At 46.9% G+C, this 27,214-nt stretch overlaps 1 protein-coding gene across 1 annotated transcript in view; it reads left to right on the forward strand.

The window, feature by feature from the left end:
• The window catches only part of LOC134747289 (protein mini spindles), a 60,241-nt gene that overhangs the window by 26,902 nt on the left and 6,125 nt on the right, over window positions 1-27,214 (forward strand). The window contains exons 18-36 of the mRNA XM_063681912.1: window positions 460-629; window positions 1,276-1,443; window positions 2,022-2,142; window positions 2,879-2,996; window positions 3,525-3,762; window positions 4,310-4,445; window positions 4,756-4,949; window positions 6,155-6,286; window positions 6,768-6,862; window positions 7,656-7,835; window positions 8,581-8,746; window positions 12,272-12,457; window positions 16,812-16,999; window positions 18,511-18,738; window positions 19,810-19,933; window positions 21,533-21,739; window positions 22,074-22,227; window positions 22,672-22,736; window positions 23,620-23,757. Coding sequence (XP_063537982.1) covers window positions 460-629; window positions 1,276-1,443; window positions 2,022-2,142; window positions 2,879-2,996; window positions 3,525-3,762; window positions 4,310-4,445; window positions 4,756-4,949; window positions 6,155-6,286; window positions 6,768-6,862; window positions 7,656-7,835; window positions 8,581-8,746; window positions 12,272-12,457; window positions 16,812-16,999; window positions 18,511-18,738; window positions 19,810-19,933; window positions 21,533-21,739; window positions 22,074-22,227; window positions 22,672-22,736; window positions 23,620-23,757 — 3,008 coding nt within the window. The remainder of the gene's footprint in view (window positions 1-459; window positions 630-1,275; window positions 1,444-2,021; window positions 2,143-2,878; window positions 2,997-3,524; window positions 3,763-4,309; window positions 4,446-4,755; window positions 4,950-6,154; window positions 6,287-6,767; window positions 6,863-7,655; window positions 7,836-8,580; window positions 8,747-12,271; window positions 12,458-16,811; window positions 17,000-18,510; window positions 18,739-19,809; window positions 19,934-21,532; window positions 21,740-22,073; window positions 22,228-22,671; window positions 22,737-23,619; window positions 23,758-27,214) is intronic.

Below are 27,214 nucleotides of genomic sequence, written 5' to 3' on the forward strand. Positions count from 1 at the left end.
TATCGTGTTACATATCAAATGAAAGAGCTCATTATGAGAATCTCAAATATATATTTTTTGTGATTTTAAAATAAATAGTTTAGAAATATTTGAGTAAATAGCCAAAAAATTACCATTCCCCCCCCTTTATCTCCGAAACTACTGGGTCAAAAATTTTGAAAAAATATACAAAATAGCTCTTTACCTAATAGGTTACAGGAAAACCTATTAGAAATGTGCAGTCAAGCGTGAGTCGGACTTAATTACTTAGGTTTTGATCCGACCCTTACGGATTTTTTAAAGACATCTCACGTTTCACAAAAAATGGGTACATTGTTAAAAATTTTGTAATGTACGGAACCCTTGGAACGCGAGTCCGACTCGCACTTGTTCGATTTTTTTTAATCGGCCCAGGACTTGTGTTTTCGTTATAATGCTTTGTAGCAAAGCTATATACTAATATAACCAACCTTTTTTCAGTACCTCCGAAATCGTTCCCCCGTGAGGAACTATCGTCCAGCCTGGCCACGCTGTACGCGTGCATCGAGGACCGCGCCGCCGACGTGCGCAAGGCGGCCGGCGACTGCGTGCTGCCCTACATGCTGCATCTCGGATACGACTCCATGCATAAACAACTAGAGAAATTGAAGGTGAGGAAATTTCAAACTTATTACAAAAGCCCGTTTCTCAAAAGCTTGTAGGTAGCTTATATTACATTATTATTTATCTCCACGGGACTTAATCGCGTAAAATAGTTTTAAATTTACCTCCGACGTTTCGAGGACGGCGTTGTCCCCGTGGTCTCGGAGAAGACTGGCTAAAGTTGACATCAACATCTTCTAGGCGCGCGAGTTTTTCGAACTACCCGCACTTGGTCTTGTTTATTAACTTGAACGTTTTGCGCACTAGGGATGCTACCGGGTCGACACACAACACTCACAATATTCGATTTTTCAACTTTCGATCCCTAGTGCGCAAAACGTTCAAGTAAACGATTAAGTCCCATGGAGATAAATAATAATGAGTTAAAATCGTGAAAGTTTAAATCAGCTTGTAATACGAGTGCAAGCTTCTAACAAAAGCTGTCAAAAAGCGATTTCCGCTTGTATTACAAGTTACAAGCTATTGAGAAACGGGCCCCTGGGGCCCCTAGATATACCTTATCCCATTGTAAGTACAAAATTTCAGAGCAATCTAGCTAGTCGTTTTAAAATAAGAACGTTACGTTTGTATAGAGAACCGTGCTTGCCTGGGATTTAAAAAGATCCGGCCTACATTTGATACGTATTGTTCCAGCCGGCCTCCAAGCCGGTCGTCCAGGCGGCGCTGGACAAGGCGCGGCCCAGCCTGCCCGTGCAGCCGCTCCCCGGCAAGGGCAAGAAGGACGAGCCCCAAGGCCTCAAGACTGCTGGCGCGCTCAAGAAGGACGCTGACAAGAAGGGCGCCGCTCCTGCTAAGGGCAAGGTGAGCACTGAAGATCGTGTTTGTTTGTTCAATCCTTTACGAGCCTTTTGCATTCAGTATAGATAGATACATATAGAATACTCTTTATTGGCACACTTCAGTAAAAGATACAGCTTACAGAAATGATTTAGGATAGAGGTAGACAGGCGGTCTTATCGCCGAAGAGCGATCTCACTATATTGCTGACAAACTACCTTTTATGCGAGCTCGACGTTGTGTCTTGACAATTCTGTTGAGTCGCGATAATGTGCCCTGAATGAACTCGCATCACATTTTTATGCTGCGAGATAATTCTCTTCCGAACATGTTTCGTGTTTCAACAAATTGGCGTAGACGGGTTTTCACAAACACGAAGCTAAGTAAGGAAGAAAGGAATTTCCGTAGTTTCATCAAAAACGAGCTACCAGAGCGTTTTCTCAGTGGCGTGAGTTTTTATTTATTCCACGTATACTTTAGTAAGTATACGGAAATTCCTTCTGGCATTAAGCCCGTCTTTTGTTCCTTGTCTTCCTGTTGAAAATAAGCATTATAGGGATTGTCACATTCCTAGTGTAATGACTATTTCTGTATGTTACCAGGGCCTGGCCAAATCGGCATCGGCGTCCAGCCGCGGCAAGAAAGACGACGAGGACCTCACTCCGCTGCTGCCGCAGAACAACGCCAAGAACCAGCGCATCATTGATGACCAGAAACTAAAAGGTACATCGTCATTAAACCCCAATGACGTTAATCTTTTGAACGCTTTATGTCACAAACATGTACATTACTCAAACGCCAAGCTCCCGGGTGGAGGGAAGCTAACGTATACCTTACTTGAAAGTGTAAAGGTTACTTTGACAGCGTCCGCCATAACACCTATAGTGGTCCTTGGCGCTGTGGGCACGACTAGTAACGACACCTTTATGCCTCCTCTACACTATCGCCGATGATCGTTGGTCCTCTTTTATCATCGGCATGGTCATCGTGCAAGCATCTACACGATCGCCTGTAGAAGTTTGTCAACGCAAGGATTCCCTTTGATTCGTGCCCAAAAAACCGACAACTCACGGGGACTGCCGAGTATGCCCTCTACACTATCGTCAAGTAATAGTATTATCATACAGAACGGCCACGCACCGCCCCGCCCCGACTCGAAATACCTCGCCCCGCGACAGCAGATTGACGGCCGTTTGCCGGTCGCTCAGTACTATCTTTAAGCAACTTACGTGCCGTTCACACATAGAAACGCAAGTGATTTTTGATGTATAGCATGTCCGCCCTGTGCTGTCGTGCCCGCCAGTCATCGTCTATCATCGCCGATAGTGTAGAGGAGCTATTAGGGGTTCTTGGCGTTCAAAGGGTTAACTGACGCGGCTACAGCTAGAACAAGGAGTAAACTTTTTGCTCGTATTTTATCTGTCAAGATTTCCATTGACATTTGTTTATTTTGTTTCAGTACTGAAGTGGAACTTTACAGTGCCGCGCGAGGAGTTCTTTGAACTGCTGAAGGATCAGATGGCTACCGCAGGGTTGAACAAGCAACTAGTCGCAAACATGTTTCATAATGATTTCAGGTTCGTTTTTAAGAGAAATATACTTTAAAATAATGTTTTTCAGTAAATTATACAGGGGGCTATTTGAACCACGTACTTCGCTCTTGACGATAGCGGCGCTATTGAGTGGTCGGGCTCGGCGTCACGTCGCTAAGCCAGATTTCGTGCCGCTGAGTTCGAATGGTATTTCATAGAAATACATAGAAACCAGTCGTGACGCGGCGTCTGCGGTCGCCTCACGTCGCCGGGTTCCAACTTGTACCTTTAGACATTGGGCATACTTAGTCAGGTGGCTGTATAGGCTGTGTATCATAATTAAAAACTTTCAGTATGGGATCATCATTGAAATATACGGGAGTCACACCCTTTTACGGTTACCTGCATTTATCTTGTTAAAAATATATTGTATAACCACATATCTAAATCAAAATATTACCTTAAACATTAGTCAGTTATGTTAAATTTGGATGGATCAAACAACTAAGACACGCCGAAATGTTTATACAAAACAGGATCTAAATTCTAGAAAAACTTTATATTTGTTTACAGATATCACCTAAAAGCCATAGAATCCCTCTCGGACGACCTTCACGAAAACGGGCCGGCCCTCATGTGCAACCTGGACCTAGTTCTAAAATGGCTGACGCTACGTTTCTTCGACACCAACCCCTCCGTCATCCTCAAGGGACTGGAGTACCTCGCTACGGTGTTTCAATTCCTGAGTGATAATGATTATACGATGGCTGAGTATGAGGCTAATTGCTTTATACCGTATTTGATATTGAAGGTGAGATATTCTTACTAGAAATCTGCCACTATCTGACTTTAGTAGACCTGTATAGTTTTTCTAATCAATCATCAAACTGTAATCGCATACTTTTCACTATGGGCTTCCGACGTGTCGACTCAACTATAATGACTTCTTACGAAACGCTTCAGTCAACTGTAATGAATTCGAACTGTTATAAATGTCATAAATTGAAGAAAAAGTTAAAGAATATTTAATAAATAATTTGATTTGTTCCCAAATTTGTTTGTGTAATGAATTCGACTAATCACGTGTCGCCAAATGATAGAACAAAAGACAACGCGCTACTATTTAACAAATGAGAAGTGCGTGAATGTCCCTTGTGCTATCTTTTTATCTATTGAGATACTTACCTAATTTCGTTTAATTATTACGTTTTATAGTAGAAATTTACTGTATACAATAGTGATATAATCAAGCTTTTCAATCTCGTACCTTACTTAGGCCACTCAACAAGCTTCGTGACCTAAACACATAAGGGAACTATAATTGTCCAAAGCCTCTAAGGATTATGTTGCATTCGCAGGTCGGAGATCCCAAGGACACCATCCGCAATAGCGTGAAAGCCCTGTTCAAGCAGATTTGCGTCGTGTATTCCGTCACGAAACTCTTCGGGTACCTAATGGAGGGCCTAAAATCAAAGAACGCTAGGCAAAGAGCCGGTATGTTTTTCACAAAGAACGTAGCCTTGACTTATCTAATATCTCTAAGTTTAGGTGGCGGTTCGTCATACACAGATGATTGGACAACCTGAGCTTTTTCTTTAAAATCATTTAATAATCATACTTTTAAAACAATAATAATTATTATCATTTTATTTTATTTTACGGGTTTTAAAATAGAAATTATGTCTAAAAATAACTGCTGTCTACGTTTCTCTATTAATCTTTTGGTGCTTCATTTCATGCATGGTGTAAAATAATTTATTTTAAATACATTCAAATACCCTATAATGTACTAATCCTCTTCCAGAATGCCTGGAGTGTATCGGAAGCCTAATCGAGACTTACGGCTGGACGGCAATGTCTCCATCCGGCACGGTAGCGTTAAAAGAACTCGCTCGGCATATCGGAGACCGCGACAACGCCGTCCGTTCCGCCGCGCTCAACTGCGTCACTTGCGCTTACTTCCTGGAGGGAGAGAAGATCTACAAGATGATTGGACATGTGAGTACTAATGTATACATGTTGTAGTGTACGGTTTACTAATGAATGGATCAAAAGTATCACACCCCAAACTATATTACCCGAATTATCATTTTCCAAAAAAGTTGTTACAAATTGAAATAGAGATGCCTATTTGTCAAATTTGCTAAGTGACAATTTGATTAAACATCTTTTTGTAATATAAATAAGCCAATAAAAAATGCAAATTAAAATTTGACAAAGCAAAATGATGCCAAATGATAATTTGACCAGATTTGACCAAATACATATATTAAATGCGAAGTGTAAATTTGCTAATAAGTTTATTAGGAAGTGAAAGGCGAAGAGTATTTGGCCCAAACGGAAGTACACCGTAGTCAACATTTGTAGATCTTATCGTTTGCTCCGAAGAGAGATCTCGCAAGACGTTAGGAATATGCCAAAAATGATCCCATTAGTTAGAATACTCCTAATCTTAGTTCTCACCATCCAAACCGATTCTCTTCGTTTAAAACTTTAAAAAAAAGTTTCATACAAACCGGGTCAAGTACTTGAGATATTGTCGAACGAACATTCTAAACAAACAAACTTAAACGTGAACCCCTAGTTCACCATAAGTGTCTTCTAAAAAGTCGACCATACCATGCCATTAATGCCATTTATCATTTCGGTGCCTTCCTTAGCAATTTACGACACTTTATTTCCGTATTGTTTCAATGTCAATTTTTATCCCATATTGGGATACCCTCCTCCAATTGAGGGGGGATTTAAATCTCCTCGAGGTAGAGGTGTAGGGTTAGAACCGGCGTAGCTTTATACGACGTTCATAAGCGCATTGTAATATGCCTACTTGAATAATAAACTTTATCAATTATTTTCCTATTCAATATATTAATAACGGGTCACTCACGTGTTTTAAGTCGAAAACGCTCGATATGTTTCACTCCGTACCGAGGAGCGTCATCAGGAGCTTGCGTCGACGGTGACGGACCGGCGCAGGTCCTGATGACGCTCCTCGGTACGGAGTGAAACATGTCGAGCGTTTTCGACTTAAAACGCGTGAGTGACCCGTTATTCATATATTTAATATGTCTGTGTCTCACGGAAGTTTTGTTATTTTCCTATTCATTCCAAACATCGTTTTTACATGTTTACCAGATAAATGCTAATCTTATCTATTATCCATATCAGTCCCGCAAATGTAATCACGCGTTATATTGTGTCAGATCTCGGACAAGGATCTGTCGCTGCTCGAGGAGCGAATAAAGCGAGCGAGCAAGAATCGCAGCGCGGAGATTCGCAGGTCGATGGTTGTGCCGCTTTCTGCGACGGGGCGGCCTATACAGCAGCAGGCAGAGGTGAGATAAGTTTTATTTTAAATACTATCTTTTGCCCGGGATAAAAACTACCCTATGTCCTCCTTCCCCGGGCTCAAACTATCTCTATACCAAATTTCAACTACATCAGTTCAGCGGTTTAAGCGTGAAGAGGTAACAGAGAGACAGACACACTTTCGCATTGTGACAAATTGTCTGGCACATTGTGAATCGGGCTTAACATCCTAGTATAAGCTGCACAACTTATACTTACTATCATGACTATAGTTATTGGCCACTCGATAGTAATTGGCCACTCTTAACAATAAGACTTATTTTGCCTTGTTTCTTTCTGATTTGTTAGGAATGTCCAATTACTGTTTATGGTGCACAATAATAGTATATTTACTTACTTACTTACTTACTATGGAGAGACCAATAATTATAGCAGTCACCATAGAAAATAGCGACGCCGTTTATAAACCCTATATTATTGGTTGGTTAATCGCGTTTTTGTGAATAGGAAATGGAACCCCCGATCGCGGAGGAACCGCCGCAGCAAGAGGAATATGAGGAGGAGGAGGAGGAGGAACCCGCTCCTCCACCGCCGATGAGACCGTAAGTTCCCCATTTTTACAAGCTTCTATTTAACTTGCTCTCTTAGTATGTATGTATGTGTTAGTGTGGGTCAAATCTTGGAAGCTAAATTTGACCCACTTCCCGATTTAGGATTGAGCTAAAAATTTGCATACACACATACAATATTATGATGACATGAAGTTGATCTGAGGACCTACGTTCGACGTGTTGCCTCTCTGTCGCACTTGTAAATTCGTACGTAAGTGTGACAGGGAGGCAACACGTCGAACGTGGTTCGCGGTAGGCCACCAGATGATGGACCAGGGAGACAGAAGGCCATGGGAACTCTGTGATAAAACGCAAACTATGTAATTGAGTTTGGGTTGAGATTGTTAGAATGGGGTTGGCAACTGTCAAAGGTTTGCATAGATGGCGCCATCATAGCTTGCCCCTTTCTCTAGTTTTGTTTTATGAGATTGGGCTTAAAGGCCTGGCATCCATTCTATAAAAAAATAAACAAGAAATTGACACAATTCTAGGGGTTGACAGGACAAGCTGTGCTGGCGCCATCTGTAGGATACTTCGACCGGCCAACCCCATTGTCGCGTTTTTTCAATAACCGTAAAATTTTCCAAACTTGAAAAAGACATCCTGTAGAAGCCATTGGGTTAGGTTAGATTGTTGACCCCTCTAAAAATTCAATGGTTTTAAAAACGCGATCGGTCAAATGAAAATTTCGGGGTTTTAATAATCGGTTTTAATTCAAATTTTTGAAGATGTGATAGGTAACCTGACCAATTGTTCAGTCGCCTTACTAATTTGTTTCATTCAGCGTGGCCCCACGCGTCATCACCGGGCCGTTCGGTCTGGACCCGGAGCTGATCGCCAAGCTGGACGCGGCCGTGCCCGTGGTGCGGCGCCCGGAGCTGCCGGAGCACGACCTCAAGTTCCTCGACGAGCCCATCCCCGTGCGGCCCAACAAGCCCGTCAGCCAGCCCACAGCCCCCGCCAGGTAACACACACACACACACACACACACACACACATAAACAAGGGTTGCTCCAACCATAATAAGCGGACTGATCAGTGATCAACGTAACTCAGCAGTGAACTATGAAACTTCCCCTATTATAAAATTTTGCGAACGCTTTGACGGTGACAGACGGTTGGGTGCATTTCATTCGCAACTATGTACAAAATTTTGATCTGTACTTTCGAAACATAAAATTAGACATACTTGATCGCTTGCGTCGTTCAAGGAGAAGTTAAAGAAGCTATGGTTATCTGATTGATTAATGTGCCTATATTTGTATTGTATGTTGCTTTATATTTTTCTACTTCTTTCCAATTTTTAGTGTATTTTCCCCATTCCTTTTTGTGTAATATATTATATGTTTTTCCTATTAATTTTGTATGTATTTATATCCTTTATCTTTCTGGTACCTTGTTGTACATTTTGCTACATTTGTCACCCTCTTTTCACTTTCTCCTCTCATCTACTCAAAGGTTAACTGGAAGAGATCCCTCAAAGGGATAAGTTCGCCTTTGTACATCTTATTATTTGTACCATGTAATTTTTAATATGTATATTTGTACAATAAAGAGTTTACTACTACTACTACTTACTACTACTACTTGACCGCGTTGTCACAGTCACAAAACTACAACAAAGAACAGAGTGACGTTGACGAGTCGTGCCAAAGTTGTTAGATGGAATTGCGTATGGGCTCTAAATAACATTGAACGTTTGTTGACAGCATGGTGCTCGCGTCGCCTCACCACACAGCGCCGCACCACACAGCGCCGCACCACACAGCGCCGCACCACACAGCGCCGCACTCGCTCGCAACACCGCAGCCGCCCACCGTGGACGATTCGCTGCTCGCCGACACCATACATTCTATCGCCAGTCCAGACCTCAATGTCAGTATGGTAATCTAAAGCCTGACCAGGAATATGTGATCACGCGCCATGTTGCGGAATTTCATTGGAACTAAATTTTTCATACTAAACTGAACTGTCACCACATACATGAGAATAACAGCGCCCTCTTGACAATGATCATATATTTCTGGTCGGGCTTTAAAAGTGTATTGCTTAAAAGTTTACAACTAATTTTACAAGGAAGGAGTTGAAAATTGAGTTGCGGTTATAATATTAGTTGAAAACTGTTTGACTTTTCGTTTGTCGCGACATCTAGTGTCAAGTAGCGGTACTGATAAATCCGCTACTTGACGCTAGTTATTGACTACGAAATAAACAGCGTTTTGAATACGCGCATGGATTGGCGGTCTAGTATTATTACTTTATTAGTAGGGATGTACCGACTAGTCGCCGACTAGTCGGGAAAGCCGACTAATCGGCCACATTTGTAGTCGGCGATTAGTCGGCGACTAGTCGGCCAACATGGCCGATTAGTCGGCCTATTCTTAATTACAGAAAAAACAGGACATAAACGATATAAACAGCGAATATCAAATGATAAATATCTATTTGGGTTGCGTACGAAATGTTTTGTACATACACAATTATTATTATCGCAATGTCGTCGCAGACCGTATCATATTTTGTATTTGGTTGCATTTACGAAAGTAGGTAATATGAATTTTAGGTAATTTTATTTCTATTACTTGAGGTGTATTTAATTAAGCTGCTAGGTAGGACCTACCAACCTTACAAAACGCGGGTCTCATAAGGAAATTCTATATCACTCAAGCCGCAGAGGAATTATTACTGTTATGAGACTTATGAGTAATGGCGGAACACAATGCTCACTGGGGATGGTAATAAATAGTTGAATTGTTATTCCACACGACCAGTTTAGTAAACGCGAGAGTTTAGTGTTACATAATAAGACAAAGTTATTGCAGTGAAAATCCCTATGTAAACTTTATAGAGAAAGTAATGATTACAGATTCGGCCGACTAGCCGACTAATCGGCCACCTGAGCGCCGATTAGTCGGCCAGTCGGCTAGTCGGCCAAATCACTAGTCGGTACATCACTATTTATTAGTCAATAAAGTCAATAAATAAATAAATATTATAGGACATTCTTACACAGATTGACTAAGTCCCACGGTAAGGCTTGTGTTATGGGTACTCAGACAACGATATATATAATATATTGTGTCAGTTTGGCAAAATTTTAGAGAAGATTGTAAGTGATCAGCTTTCTACTGCTATGCGGCGTCATATCATTTCTAACCAACATGGTTTTCTCAGCGGTCGTAGTGTCGAATCTAATCTTCTATCATATACAGAAGCCATATTAACTGCATTAGATAACAACTGTCAAGTGGACGCTGTGTATACCGATTTTGCCAAGGCTTACGACAAGGTCTGTCATGAGCGCTTACTTCTGAAGCTGTGGCATTTTGGTATACGCGGGGATCTTTACCGTTGGATAAAATCTTATGTAGAAAATCGCTCGCAGGCTGTAGCTGTGAGAGGGCATATTTCTCATTACAGGTCTATTAGTTCTGGTGTACCGCAGGGTTCCCATTTGGGGCCCTTACTATTTGTCCTGTACCTTAATGATATCACTGAATGTATCAAGAACTCAAACATGCTCTTATACGCCGACGACACGAAAATTTTTAGAATCATACGAAATCCAGACGATTGTAAGTTACTGCAAAATGATCTACATAATTTCCAGACTTTTTGTAACGCAAATAATCTATTCTTAAATCCAGCAAAATGTTTTGTTATTAGCTTTAGTAGAAAAAGGACAACTATTAATTTCAAGTATGATCTTTGCGATAAAGAGTTAACCCGTGTGAACCAGATCCGTGACCTCGGCGTAATCATGGACTCAAAGCTTACCTTTGTGCCCCACATTGACAATATCTTAAAAAAATCTTTTAAACAGTTGGGATTCATATTGCGCGTAGGTAAGGATTTCAGGAGACCTTCGACGTATAAGATATTATTTAATAGCTATGTCCGTAGTCGATTGGAATTTGCTAGCGCAGTGTGGAACCCGCTATATAAAATTCATAGCGATAGAATTGAGAAAGTGCAAAAAAAGTTTGTAAAAGCAATTGATTACCGCACTGGTAATAAATACATAGATTACACTACCGCTATAAAAGGACATAATATTTCTCCCTTGAGCTTGCGTCGCGAACGCACTGATGTAATTATTCTGTATAAGGTCATTAACAACATTATCAACGCCCCTGAGTTATTAAAATCTATTTCCTTTAGAGTACCCCGTCGTTGTGAGCGAGCATGTAGAAAGAAGAACCTCTTTTATATTCCCCGTAGTCGAACTTCATACGCGAGAAACGGTTTCATTAGAAGAGCTTGCAGGATGTATGATAATAAATTTCAAAATTTAGATATTTTCAATAACAAGTTTTGTACCTTCAAACGCCTGACCTTGAAGTGTATTAATAGGCTTTAACAGGCTTTAATTAGAAAATTAACTTTAATTGCACTTTTGTTTTGTTTACAATTTATTCATTTTAGTTTTATCCATTTTTTATCCATTTTTGTTTTATTTTTCCATTCTTGTTTTATTTTTGTTAAAATGAAAGAGTATTGTTGTAACATTGTTTTGACAACTTGGAATTTATATTTCTAGTTTAATTTAGTATTTATATAAGTCACATGGTTTTCATACTATTTTTTAGGAAACTGTAGGTCTATAAGTCTATTACCCTACATTGTAACAAGTTATTAATATAAGAGACTGTTTGTTTCTAAATAAATTAAATAAATAAAATAAAATATATAAATACATAGAAAACACCCATACCTCAGGAACAAATATCTGTGCTCATCACACAAATAAATGCCCTTACCGGGATTCAAACCCAGGACCATCGGCTTCACAGGCAGGGTCACTACCCACTAGGCCAGACCGGTCATCAGTTCAGGATTAACAGATTGTTTTTAGAGGTACTGTTTTTAATTAAATTCGATTCGAATTCGAACTGTAATTCCAACTATCGGAAGTGGGACTTATCCAAATCCGTCTACTTAGCTTTGCGCGTTAACCGTCATTGAGATAACGACTTAAGAATATGAATGTTACTAATGGCTGTGCGAATTTTGGAATATCGACTGTTAACCTTTTCGACGCCGTGCCAAACACAAAAGCTGTCATCCAGACGCCACGTCACCGAAGTGTCAAAACAAATTGAATTTTATGCATACGCAAGCTCTGTGGTAGCCGATTAATCGGTCTTTGGCGTTGAACCAACGGTGCGTATATCGGTCATTGGCATCCAAAGGGTTAAAGTATAAAATTAAATATATTAATAACGGGATCACTCACGTATTTCAAGTCGAAAAACGCTCGGCATGTTTCACTCCGTACCGAGGAATGTCATCAGGAGCTTGCGTTGACGGTGACGGACCGGCGCAGACTGCGGGCCGTGGATTAATTTAATGTCTGTGTCTCACGGAAGTTTTGTTATTAAAGTATAAAATTATTGACAGGCCGCAATCCGAGCGATGTCCCTAATCTCGAACGCCATAACCTCCGGGCGTGGCGCGGCGCTGGGCGCGCACGAGCAGCGCCTCGTGGCGTCCGTGGCCACGCAGATCCGGCGCCTGCGCACCTCCGCGCGCCCGCCCGCCCAGACCCTGCCCGCCTACAAGTGCATAGCTGGAGCGCTCATTGCTGTACGTTACTATATGTATATCCTCCGGGCGCGCACGAGCAGCGCCTCGTGGCGTCCGTGGCCACGCAGATCCGGCGCCTGCGCACCTCCGCGCGCCCGCCCGCCCAGACCCTGTCCGCCTACAAGTGCATAGCTGGAGCGCTCATTGCTGTACGTTACTATATGTATATCCTCCGGGCGCGCACGAGCAGCGCCTCGTGGCGTCCGTGGCCACGCAGATCCGGCGCCTGCGCACCTCCGCGCGCCCGCCCGCCCAGACCCTGTCCGCCTACAAGTGCATAGCTGGAGCGCTCATTGCTGTACGTTACTATATGTATATCCTCCGGGCGCGCACGAGCAGCGCCTCGTGGCGTCCGTGGCCACGCAGATCCGGCGCCTGCGCACCTCCGCGCGCCCGCCCGCCCAGACCCTGCCCGCCTACAAGTGCATAGCTGGAGCGCTCATTGCTGTACGTTACTATATGTATATCCTCCGGGCGCGCACGAGCAGCGCCTCGTGGCGTCCGTGGCCACGCAGATCCGGCGCCTGCGCACCTCCGCGCGCCCGCCCGCCCAGACCCTGCCCGCCTACAAGTGCATAGCTGGAGCGCTCATTGCTGTACGTTACTATATGTATATCCTCCGGGCGCGCACGAGCAGCGCCTCGTGGCGTCCGTGGCCACGCAGATCCGGCGCCTGCGCACCTCCGCGCGCCCGCCCGCCCAGACCCTGCCCGCCTACAAGTGCATAGCTGGAGCGCTCATTGCTGTACGTTACTATATGTATATCCTCCGGGCGCGCACGAGCAGCGCCTCGTGGCGTCCGTGGCCACGCAGATCCGGCGCCTGCGCACCTCCGCGCGCCCGCCCGCCCAGACCCTGCCCGCCTACAAGTGCATAGCTGGAGCGCTCATTGCTGTACGTTACTATATGTATATCCTCCGGGCGCGCACGAGCAGCGCCTCGTGGCGTCCGTGGCCACGCAGATCCGGCGCCTGCGCACCTCCGCGCGCCCGCCCGCCCAGACCCTGTCCGCCTACAAGTGCATAGCTGGAGCGCTCATTGCTGTACGTTACTATATGTATATCCTCCGGGCGCGCACGAGCAGCGCCTCGTGGCGTCCGTGGCCACGCAGATCCGGCGCCTGCGCACCTCCGCGCGCCCGCCCGCCCAGACCCTGCCCGCCTACAAGTGCATAGCTGGAGCGCTCATTGCTGTACGTTACTATATGTATATCCTCCGGGCGCGCACGAGCAGCGCCTCGTGGCGTCCGTGGCCACGCAGATCCGGCGCCTGCGCACCTCCGCGCGCCCGCCCGCCCAGACCCTGCCCGCCTACAAGTGCATAGCTGGAGCGCTCATTGCTGTACGTTACTATATGTATATCCTCCGGGCGCGCACGAGCAGCGCCTCGTGGCGTCCGTGGCCACGCAGATCCGGCGCCTGCGCACCTCCGCGCGCCCGCCCGCCCAGACCCTGTCCGCCTACAAGTGCATAGCTGGAGCGCTCATTGCTGTACGTTACTATATGTATATCCTCCGGGCGCGCACGAGCAGCGCCTCGTGGCGTCCGTGGCCACGCAGATCCGGCGCCTGCGCACCTCCGCGCGCCCGCCCGCCCAGACCCTGCCCGCCTACAAGTGCATAGCTGGAGCGCTCATTGCTGTACGTTACTATATGTATATCCTCCGGGCGCGCACGAGCAGCGCCTCGTGGCGTCCGTGGCCACGCAGATCCGGCGCCTGCGCACCTCCGCGCGCCCGCCCGCCCAGACCCTGCCCGCCTACAAGTGCATAGCTGGAGCGCTCATTGCTGTACGTTACTATATGTATATCCTCCGGGCGCGCACGAGCAGCGCCTCGTGGCGTCCGTGGCCACGCAGATCCGGCGCCTGCGCACCTCCGCGCGCCCGCCCGCCCAGACCCTGTCCGCCTACAAGTGCATAGCTGGAGCGCTCATTGCTGTACGTTACTATATGTATATCCTCCGGGCGCGCACGAGCAGCGCCTCGTGGCGTCCGTGGCCACGCAGATCCGGCGCCTGCGCACCTCCGCGCGCCCGCCCGCCCAGACCCTGCCCGCCTACAAGTGCATAGCTGGAGCGCTCATTGCTGTACGTTACTATATGTATATCCTCCGGGCGCGCACGAGCAGCGCCTCGTGGCGTCCGTGGCCACGCAGATCCGGCGCCTGCGCACCTCCGCGCGCCCGCCCGCCCAGACCCTGCCCGCCTACAAGTGCATAGCTGGAGCGCTCATTGCTGTACGTTACTATATGTATATCCTCCGGGCGCGCACGAGCAGCGCCTCGTGGCGTCCGTGGCCACGCAGATCCGGCGCCTGCGCACCTCCGCGCGCCCGCCCGCCCAGACCCTGTCCGCCTACAAGTGCATAGCTGGAGCGCTCATTGCTGTACGTTACTATATGTATATCCTCCGGGCGCGCACGAGCAGCGCCTCGTGGCGTCCGTGGCCACGCAGATCCGGCGCCTGCGCACCTCCGCGCGCCCGCCCGCCCAGACCCTGTCCGCCTACAAGTGCATAGCTGGAGCGCTCATTGCTGTACGTTACTATATGTATATCCTCCGGGCGCGCACGAGCAGCGCCTCGTGGCGTCCGTGGCCACGCAGATCCGGCGCCTGCGCACCTCCGCGCGCCCGCCCGCCCAGACCCTGTCCGCCTACAAGTGCATAGCTGGAGCGCTCATTGCTGTACGTTACTATATGTATATCCTCCGGGCGCGCACGAGCAGCGCCTCGTGGCGTCCGTGGCCACGCAGATCCGGCGCCTGCGCACCTCCGCGCGCCCGCCCGCCCAGACCCTGTCCGCCTACAAGTGCATAGCTGGAGCGCTCATTGCTGTACGTTACTATATGTATATCCTCCGGGCGCGCACGAGCAGCGCCTCGTGGCGTCCGTGGCCACGCAGATCCGGCGCCTGCGCACCTCCGCGCGCCCGCCCGCCCAGACCCTGCCCGCCTACAAGTGCATAGCTGGAGCGCTCATTGCTGTACGTTACTATATGTATATCCTCCGGGCGCGCACGAGCAGCGCCTCGTGGCGTCCGTGGCCACGCAGATCCGGCGCCTGCGCACCTCCGCGCGCCCGCCCGCCCAGACCCTGTCCGCCTACAAGTGCATAGCTGGAGCGCTCATTGCTGTACGTTACTATATGTATATCCTCCGGGCGCGCACGAGCAGCGCCTCGTGGCGTCCGTGGCCACGCAGATCCGGCGCCTGCGCACCTCCGCGCGCCCGCCCGCCCAGACCCTGCCCGCCTACAAGTGCATAGCTGGAGCGCTCATTGCTGTACGTTACTATATTACTACTTGAAAGCTGTCTGTCATGTGTCCGATTTTCCATTGTGTTATAGGCTGTGTGAACGGGCGATAGAGCGTTAGTCTTACATCAAACGAACCATTGTAACGGTAACCATTGTTATCCATACTAATATTATAAATGCGAAAGTCTGTCTGTCTGTCTGTCTTTCTGTCTGTGTGTTACCTCTTCACGCTTAAACCGCTGAACCGATTTAGAAAATGAAATTTGGCATAGAGATAGGTTGAGTCCCTGAGAAGGACATAGGATAGTTTTTATCCCGAAAATCATCCCTTAAGAAAGTGAAAAGCAGGGTGGAATTGAGATAATGAATAAAGTGCCTGCTAATTTGTGTGCATAATATGCTCAAATTGAGTGATTGCTATGAGAATTTTTCCAGGCGCTATACTTACTTTTAGCTGCTGTTACTAAGTCCGCGCAAACGAAGTCGCGGGCAAAAGCTAGTATACTATATGCGTAACGATGATATTATAGTTATGCACCAAGCGAATAGGGAGTGTCCTAATCTCCAATGCCATAGACTCCGGCGTCTCCGGCCGTGGACCGACCCTCGGAGTCCACGAGCAGAATCATTGTTACAATCAAATCACGTTTCTAGGTTGAATAAAATATCCCATTACAACCCAAGTTTTCGTCTCCCACGTTTTAGCAAATCATTTCTTTCATTATTTGTCCCACTCGAAAACCATCCCCTTTTTGCAAAACTTCCTTCTATTAAATAACCCTTCCCTTTTACAAAATAGGTGCATTCTACGAGAATGTCCCTTACGGAACGCCGTTCTTCTAATAATTCTGAAAAGGCTGAGAAAATTATATTGGCTCTGGTAATATTTCATGACTTTGCTAACAAATTGGCAGTATATTCTTGAGCTTTACGGTATTGATTGAATTAGCTGCCATACAAGGCAAAAGCATTTCGTAAGGGACATACTCGTGGAATGCCCCAATATTTCTTTTCAAAATGTTCGTCTATAGTTTATTTATCCTACAACAACTATTTTTATTCTGTGTTATAATAAATCGCCAAAAATTTTGTTTTGTTACAGTTCTACGAGTCCGGCGGCTGCGGGATGAACGTAGACTCCACCGCCCTCTGTTCCCTGCTCTGCGAACTACTTCGCCTATTAGGCGGCGGCGCCGTAGCTACAGGACCGGACGGGGAGCGACTCGTGCGCATACTCAACAACGTCTGCGTCAGGGTGCTGGAGCATTCGCCGCGGACACAACTGCTCTGGTCAGTACATGCACGTAGCCACCGCCCTCTGTCAAAATCACCATCTTGGGCGAGAATCGAACTTGGGACTCGTTCGGTTCGACTTCAGTCGGTGAAATTTTTCATTTATTTCTAAAAATGTGATTCACCTACAGGACTGTCTCTTTAGAACAAAATTAGTAGTATTAGCAGGAGTGCGAAACTCCTCGCTTCGGGCAAACTCGGCTCCGTTCGACTCAGCATTGCTCCTAGCAATAATTAGGGTTGGCACAACTTGACGTCCCTTTGCGTGCACGACGATAAGATAATGACTTGAATTTTGACAACCCTAAATAGCCGAAAGGGATAGTGTCATATATTAGAAAGGGACAGCATTATTCGACCCTGAACCGCTGTCAAACTTCGGTTTTGTAGGAAGTTTCCTTTCTGTACGGTAGTACTATTATTTATTCTGTGGTATTAGTATTTTTTTATTTTTATTTTATTTTATTTTTTATTCATTACATTTCACAGCATAACAGTGATCCAAAGCACTGTGAAACCAATAGACATTTCATACACATAGTACACAAATCTAAATTAACATATAACAGAAGAAGGCCGTTCATTCCTCGTCTCGCAGAACCTCAAGCATTCATAACACACGTCCAACCATCCACTCGCAAACACATCATCACATCACATCACAGTATCGAAATGCTAGGAAGTGTAAAGTAGAAAACTTGTAGACGCAAATATGACAACTGAACTAAAGTAGATGAAGCTGCATCACCGCATATCTATCTTTGAAGTATGAAATTATCCAGGGGGGCTCAAATATCTACTGCTGATTGTACATCTTATCTGGGGGCACGGGAGTGCCCCCGCCAAGTCGAGCAAAACAAAGAGGCACGGCCGTACCATCCTTTTCTCGAAGCCATTCAGGCCAATTTTGACGTCCTGTAACTTTGTGCTGGCTAAAGCTAGATCCCTGAATTTTCAGTGACATATAGGGCATGACAGAGTTACATATATTCCCAAGAACACAACATAACGCTTTACTCGTACCGTACTCCTAAATATGTGTATCTAATGCTCAAGCTGCATGTGATTAACGCTAGCGTTATGTTCAATTAGAATTATTTTTAATAGTTGACGATGATCCTTACGTCATTATGCAGCCGTGCGATGTCTAAGTCATTATACGTATTAAAAATTAAAGATATCTAATATTGATGCGGTTTTAACGCCCCCCCCTGGCACTGACTAAAATAACCGACTTGGTATCACATTACATCTCTAAACTTTTTTGTAGTAGAAGTATTGCGTTGCGAGACTTGCATCTTTTTACATGTAATGTTTTTGATGGGATTACTATAATAGCGTATTACTAGTACACCAAGTCGTCGTATGTACCATCAGCCGCAAAAGTGCATGGCGACTTTGTCAATGAATTCATTCATAATTTCTCCATGCAGTTTCGCAGCTCACTGTATTTCACACGTCAAATTTGCGGCTTTATCCAGCTTTCCAACTAACATTTTTTTCTACAGTGCCATCGTGACCCTCCTCCACGAATCCATCGGCGTCACGGACCCCGCCTACCCTCGCTACCAAGACCTGCTCCTCAAATGCTTCTGGAAGACCCTCAAGATGATCTCCACATGGGACGTGAATTCGATCGATTATGATGCCGTGTTGTACAAGATACACCTGTTCTATAAGGCGTATCCGAATAGTTATTGGAAGAAGAATCCAGATATCAGCGACACTCCGTACAGGTAAATCAAGAGTTGCTGAGCGTTTAAAAAAAAACTGAATACCTGATTCTTATAAATCTGGACTTTCTTGGGCTCATTCTGTTCAGAATCATCAGCATTATCTATTTTAATAACAAAACTTCCGTGAGACACAGACATTAATCATATTAATAACGGGTCACTCACGTATTTTAAGTCGAAAACGCTCGACATCAGCCGACAGTCTGCACTCGGCCGTCACCGTCGACGCAAGCTCCTGATGACGCTCCTCGGTACGGAGTGAAACATGTCGAGCGTTTTCGACTTAAAATACGTGAGTGACCCGTTATTAATATGTTTAATATAGCATTATCTATCATTATAGAAAGATGTCATAAAATGTCCGTTCCATTACGTCACGTTTTAGTGTGAAATATTTTTCACTTGTATGTACGTTACGTAGTGGAAACTAAAATTTCCATACACATTTTTGGGACCTTTTTTTCAACAGGATTGAATATCCTCGTCCTGTCCAATGTGATTTTTAAAGGACATATTCCATTTTGAGCAGGTATTGAATAAAAGCCTGGATAGGTTCTTTTTTTAACGTGAACCAAAGGAAATTCAACTTTTTTTTTTTAAATAATTTGGTTTAAATTTCAATGGCTTAAACTGAGTATGGTGCGCAGGATGAAGGCTAGTAATTCTGAGTACCCAAAAAGATCAGGATTTTCGTTTAGTGTATGATATTTATTTCAGTTTATAATTTATATATAGTAGTGTGACTACTTAAAAAAAAACAAATCAAAATATTTCATTAAATAAAAATAAATAAAATAAAATATCGTTTATTTCAGGCTTTTAGCCCATAATACAAACACATGACGACACAAAATAATAATAAAATAATAATAAAAGCAAAATTAAAAAGAAGAATGAAAAATAATAAAATAATAATAAAACTGGCACCCCATGGTGCCCCATTGGTGGCATGGGCTGTTTTTGGCATCGTGAAGCGCGACGTGCATTAAATAATTTGATTTGTCATTTGATACTTTTTGAGTTGCCAATGATGATAAAAACGCTCAATATTTACCCGTACAATTGTTCCAGAACCGTTAAAACGCTGGTGCACACTCTAGTCAAGATGAAGGGCGGGTCTATCACCAGCCACCTCACGCAGATCCCCGACGTCAACGAGTCGGATCTCTACCCATATCTGTTGAAAGTACTCAAGGTTGGTCCACGATTCAACGTCGCATTCTTAGGCAGCGCGTACTTACTAGGCACGGGCGTATCCGTTACGTAATAGATATTTTTCTGAGACGTGTTATTGTTACTTGTAAAATGATTTTAAATATGTTTAAACTATGATTGAGTACCATGTGGACCCCTGACGTGGATGACTCGGATCTCTACCCATATCTGTTGAAAGTACTCAAGGTTGGTCCACGATTCAACGTCGCATTCTTAGGCAGCGCGTACTTGCTGGGCACGGGCGTATCCGTTACGTAATAGATATTTTTCTGAGACGTGTTATTGTTACTTGTAAAATGATTTTAAATATGTTTAAACTATGATTGAGTACCATGTGGACCCCTGACGTGGATGACTCGGATCTCTACCCATATCTGTTGAAAGTACTCAAGGTTGGTCCACGATTCAACGTCGCATTCTTAGGCAGCGCGTACTTGCTGGGCACGGGCGTATCCGTTACGTAATAGATATTTTTCTGAGACGTGTTATTGTTACTTGTAAAATGATTTTAAATATGTTTAAACTATGATTGAGTACCATGTGGACCCCTGACGTGGATGACTCGGATCTCTACCCATATCTGTTGAAAGTACTCAAGGTTGGTCCACGATTCAACGTCGCATTCTTAGGCAGCGCGTACTTGCTGGGCACGGGCGTATCTGTTACGTAATAGATATTTTTCTGAGACGTGTTAATATTATTTGTAAAATTTAAATGTTAAATTTGTATCTGTAAAATGATTTTAAATATTTTTTAACTATTAAGTACTAATGTCCTGCCCGTTATTTTGCTGGGACAATATTGTTAATTGTAAAATGTTTATAAAAATACTGTTGGAGTGGACTTGCTAACATTTACTTGATAGATATCTTGATAGTAATTTGGAACACGAAAGACGATTTCTTGAGTTATACTTGATTTATTATAACTTGATGGGTGTGCACACTTATATAATAACGAACGTGAATTGTGAATGAATGAATAGGTAGTTATTGACTCATTACGAAACCTCTATATAAACTAAATGCTGATGGGGCAAATGAACAATATGATGCATGTGCAATACTTGTACAAATACTAAGAATGGCTTAACTATGATTTAGTACCTCCTTGTGTGTGTGTGTGAAACTAAAAATTGGACCTTGAAATTAGTTCCCAGAGCTAGGTTCTAATTTAGTATTATCGCGTATTTGACGACGCATGTTGCTGATTTTGTACATGTATGCTAGTGACTAATGACGAAGCCTGCGCTGCGGATTATACATTTTTTTGTTAAATATCAATCAGAAGTGTTACTTAATTTCCAATAATTTCAAAATTATATAATACAATTAGCTTATAAAATTGGTTTTATTTATTTTAGAAACATCAATTTTGTTTGTTTTACAACGGTTTTACAATCGAACCTAATAGATTGCAGAGATACATTAAAATGATTATAATTCTAACAAAAAAAACAGGTTACTGTGCAACTCAGGAATTAACATAAATTATGCCGACGGGAAGGTAGTTAAACTTACTTGTAAATAATAATATAATTCACGTCTCATACCTTTTATAACTAAACTTCCGTTTCCAGCAACTAAAACTAGACGAGAAGAAAGAAAACACGCCGGACGCCCTAAACGGCGCTTCACTACTACAGTCCATGACGGGCAACTCGGCGCCGCTGAGCGCGACTTCGAGGTTACCCCGCGCTGTTCATGAGGAACTAGCGCTGATACTGAAGCGTATAGGCAGCAAGGAGCACAATAGAGAAGCCCTCGCACACCTTTACGACCTACGCGTAAGTTTTGTTCCTACACACAATGCTACAGTCTAAAGGCAACTCCTCCTCGCGTCGTGTTCCTCATTGCTGAGGGTCGTGAAATCCCCGTGGCATCAGCTTGTCTTTGACGATGTCCCGATCTCTGCCTGTTTTTGGCATCGTGAAGCGCGACGTGCAGTGGGGTGTCCAGGGTAGAACGGACTTGCTGCCCACCTTGTTGGGCTACGGCCTCTAGATCGTTTGCCAGTAACGATAAGTTGTTCAAGATTGTGGCATACTTTCCTGGCTATGCGACTGAAAAACTCCAGTATCCTACGTAAATATAACTTTTTCAATAAAATATATTTTCTAGGAGCGGCACCCTGAAGTGGACATCTGGACGTTTATGCAAGGTTCCTCGTTCTACTTCCGTAACTACGTCGAGCGCGGGCTGCGCGAGGTCGCGGACCAGAGGAAAATGAACTCTATGCCCATGTACAAACACGACTACAAGTCGGAAAACATTGGTGAGTTGCAATGTGCCATTTTATTACCGAAGTGAAAGTTTAAAAATTGCAAACTTTTCACATATTAAATACATAGACAGATCTCGGGAATATTTAACTTTTCCTAAGGGGAACTTTTTAGATTTTCAAAATATTCTCTCTTTTTGGAAACTAACTGTAACTTGCACATCCGAACGTACAGTCATCTGCAATAATATGTTACAACGAAGGCTGCAAAAATATCTGATATGATTTTATTTGTAGAGCCATAAGAGCGCGTCACATATTTTTACGGCCTTCGATGAGTAGCATATTTATTGCAGGTCACTGTACAATTTACTTGATCGTATTTTAAAATATTGTATATCTACATTTCATTCAAATACTAACGAAATTGAAACGGTTTGATGTTCGCTGACGTCACGAAACTATGCTGAATCGATGACGTTTTCATTTGTTTTTCAGATATTAGTAACGAAACGGAGGAGAAATCTCATTTAGTATTCATGGAGCGATTAAGAGCTTTGCAGGTACCTATGTACTTTTCATTACATTTTTATCATGATGCATAAGAATATTGTTTAAAAGTCACTTTAATATACGCTGTGGTAACCAGGACTCGGAATCGGTTTTTTTGAAAAATAATTTTAATTATTTTATGCTCTTTACGTAGGACCATAGAGTAACTTATACTAGAGCGGTACTGTCATATAAATTTTGTAACCCCAGTAAATTCACTGCCATCTGTCGACACACTTTAAAACTAAAAATAAATATTTATAAAAATACGATAAAATGTATTTAAATATGGATAAATGATTTTTTTATTTGCAATAATTATTTTTATATGATTTTGACCCATGTTCTTTCACTGGTATGCGTTAAAATTATAAATAACAAACGAAACAGTCAACGCCCTCTATACGAGTGTAGGCCAAAACTAGTGGCGCCATCTGATCGAGAATCAAATTTTCGTGATTTTCGAAGCACGTTTTTTCCTTAGACTGTATCCATCTATTACGGAGTTATATCTATCTTTGGTAGGACTGAATCATGTATTTAGGTAACAACTTCGTATTATTAGATTGTCCCATTAAAATGATTCCGATACGAAGAAAAAACTGGTTCCGAGCCTTGGTGGTAACATGATTTTTGCTATAAATTTAATAATTTGCGTCATTGGAAAAAAATGTGAACTTTTATGGGACGACTTGTTCTTCCTTTTTTCAATTTTCAATTACCTGGGTCCCATGTTTCATACCCGCCAGGGCGGGGCCACGGTCATGCACATAGTAAATATGGTGGCATAGAGTGCTAAATTATTATACATGGCGGTTTTTTTTTTATTACGAATCAGCCTATTGTGATTAAAAGTGCTAGTTCTCCTGACGGATTGGTTTGTAACATTTCCAGGCCAAAGCGGGCATGAAGACGGAATCAGCGCCCACATCGCAGCCCCGCACGCCGGTGGACAACCGCGGGCTGCAGGACTCCCTCATCGAGCACGGCCTGCCGACGCCGCGCGCGCACAGCATCGACCCGCAGCTAGAGGTATGTCCTATGCTCTACATGAGGCATGTAGACAGAACCAGCGCCCACATCGCAGCCCCGCACGCCGGTGGACAACCGCGGGCTGCAGGACTCCCTCATCGAGCACGGCCTGCCGACGCCGCGCGCGCACAGCATCGACCCGCAGCTAGAGGTATGTCCTATGCTCTACATGAGGCATGTAGACAGAACCAGCGCCCACATCGCAGCCCCGCACGCCGGTGGACAACCGCGGGCTGCAGGACTCCCTCATCGAGCACGGCCTGCCGACGCCGCGCGCGCACAGCATCGACCCGCAGCTAGAGGTATGTCCTATGCTCTACATGAGGCATGTAGACAGAACCAGCGCCCACATCGCAGCCCCGCACGCCGGTGGACAACCGCGGGCTGCAGGACTCCCTCATCGAGCACGGCCTGCCGGCGCCGCGCGCGCACAGCATCGACCCGCAGCTAGAGGTATGTCCTATGCTCTACATGAGGCATGTAGACAGAACCAGCGCCCACATCGCAGCCCCGCACGCCGGTGGACAACCGCGGGCTGCAGGACTCCCTCATCGAGCACGGCCTGCCGACGCCGCGCGCGCACAGCATCGACCCGCAGCTAGAGGTATGTCCTATGCTCTACATGAGGCATGTAGACAGAACCAGCGCCCACATCGCAGCCCCGCACGCCGGTGGACAACCGCGGGCTGCAGGACTCCCTCATCGAGCACGGCCTGCCGACGCCGCGCGCGCACAGCATCGACCCGCAGCTAGAGGTATGTCCTATGCTCTACATGAGGCATGTAGACAGAACCAGCGCCCACATCGCAGCCCCGCACGCCGGTGGACAACCGCGGGCTGCAGGACTCCCTCATCGAGCACGGCCTGCCGACGCCGCGCGCGCACAGCATCGACCCGCAGCTAGAGGTATGTCCTATGCTCTACATGAGGCATGTAGACAGAACCAGCGCCCACATCGCAGCCCCGCACGCCGGTGGACAACCGCGGGCTGCAGGACTCCCTCATCGAGCACGGCCTGCCGGCGCCGCGCGCGCACAGCATCGACCCGCAGCTAGAGGTATGTCCTATGCTCTACATGAGGCATGTAGACAGAACCAGCGCCCACATCGCAGCCCCGCACGCCGGTGGACAACCGCGGGCTGCAGGACTCCCTCATCGAGCACGGCCTGCCGACGCCGCGCGCGCACAGCATCGACCCGCAGCTAGAGGTATGTCCTATGCTCTACATGAGGCATGTAGACAGAACCAGCGCCCACATCGCAGCCCCGCACGCCGGTGGACAACCGCGGGCTGCAGGACTCCCTCATCGAGCACGGCCTGCCGACGCCGCGCGCGCACAGCATCGACCCGCAGCTAGAGGTATGTCCCATGCTCTACATGAGGCATGTAGACAGAACCAGCGCCCACATCGCAGCCCCGCACGCCGGTGGACAACCGCGGGCTGCAGGACTCCCTCATCGAGCACGGCCTGCCGACGCCGCGCGCGCACAGCATCGACCCGCAGCTAGAGGTATGTCCTATGCTCTACATGAGGCATGTAGACAGAACCAGCGCCCACATCGCAGCCCCGCACGCCGGTGGACAACCGCGGGCTGCAGGACTCCCTCATCGAGCACGGCCTGCCGACGCCGCGCGCGCACAGCATCGACCCGCAGCTAGAGGTATGTCCCATGCTCTACATGAGGCATGTAGACAGAACCAGCGCCCACATCGCAGCCCCGCACGCCGGTGGACAACCGCGGGCTGCAGGACTCCCTCATCGAGCACGGCCTGCCGACGCCGCGCGCGCACAGCATCGACCCGCAGCTAGAGGTATGTCCCATGCTCTACATGAGGCATGTAGACAGAACCAGCGCCCACATCGCAGCCCCGCACGCCGGTGGACAACCGCGGGCTGCAGGACTCCCTCATCGAGCACGGCCTGCCGACGCCGCGCGCGCACAGCATCGACCCGCAGCTAGAGGTATGTCCTATGCTCTACATGAGGCATGTAGACAGAACCAGCGCCCACATCGCAGCCCCGCACGCCGGTGGACAACCGCGGGCTGCAGGACTCCCTCATCGAGCACGGCCTGCCGACGCCGCGCGCGCACAGCATCGACCCGCAGCTAGAGGTATGTCCTATGCTCTACATGAGGCATGTAGACAGAACCAGCGCCCACATCGCAGCCCCGCACGCCGGTGGACAACCGCGGGCTGCAGGACTCCCTCATCGAGCACGGCCTGCCGGCGCCGCGCGCGCACAGCATCGACCCGCAGCTAGAGGTATGTCCTATGCTCTACATGAGGCATGTAGACAGAACCAGCGCCCACATCGCAGCCCCGCACGCCGGTGGACAACCGCGGGCTGCAGGACTCCCTCATCGAGCACGGCCTGCCGACGCCGCGCGCGCACAGCATCGACCCGCAGCTAGAGGTATGTCCTATGCTCTACATGAGGCATGTAGACAGAACCAGCGCCCACATCGCAGCCCCGCACGCCGGTGGACAACCGCGGGCTGCAGGACTCCCTCATCGAGCACGGCCTGCCGGCGCCGCGCGCGCACAGCATCGACCCGCAGCTAGAGGTATGTCCTATGCTCTACATGAGGCATGTAGACAGAACCAGCGCCCACATCGCAGCCCCGCACGCCGGTGGACAACCGCGGGCTGCAGGACTCCCTCATCGAGCACGGCCTGCCGACGCCGCGCGCGCACAGCATCGACCCGCAGCTAGAGGTATGTCCTATGCTCTACATGAGGCATGTAGACAGAACCAGCGCCCACATCGCAGCCCCGCACGCCGGTGGACAACCGCGGGCTGCAGGACTCCCTCATCGAGCACGGCCTGCCGACGCCGCGCGCGCACAGCATCGACCCGCAGCTAGAGGTATGTCCTATGCTCTACATGAGGCATGTAGACAGAACCAGCGCCCACATCGCAGCCCCGCACGCCGGTGGACAACCGCGGGCTGCAGGACTCCCTCATCGAGCACGGCCTGCCGACGCCGCGCGCGCACAGCATCGACCCGCAGCTAGAGGTATGTCCTATGCTCTACATGAGGCATGTAGACAGAACCAGCGCCCACATCGCAGCCCCGCACGCCGGTGGACAACCGCGGGCTGCAGGACTCCCTCATCGAGCACGGCCTGCCGACGCCGCGCGCGCACAGCATCGACCCGCAGCTAGAGGTATGTCCTATGCTCTACATGAGGCATGTAGACAGAACCAGCGCCCACATCGCAGCCCCGCACGCCGGTGGACAACCGCGGGCTGCAGGACTCCCTCATCGAGCACGGCCTGCCGACGCCGCGCGCGCACAGCATCGACCCGCAGCTAGAGGTATGTCCTATGCTCTACATGAGGCATGTAGACAGAACCAGCGCCCACATCGCAGCCCCGCACGCCGGTGGACAACCGCGGGCTGCAGGACTCCCTCATCGAGCACGGCCTGCCGGCGCCGCGCGCGCACAGCAT

The sequence above is a fragment of the Cydia strobilella genome, chromosome 14 (assembly GCF_947568885.1).
Source record: "Cydia strobilella chromosome 14, ilCydStro3.1, whole genome shotgun sequence".
Classification (NCBI taxonomy): Eukaryota; Metazoa; Arthropoda; class Insecta; order Lepidoptera; family Tortricidae; genus Cydia; species Cydia strobilella.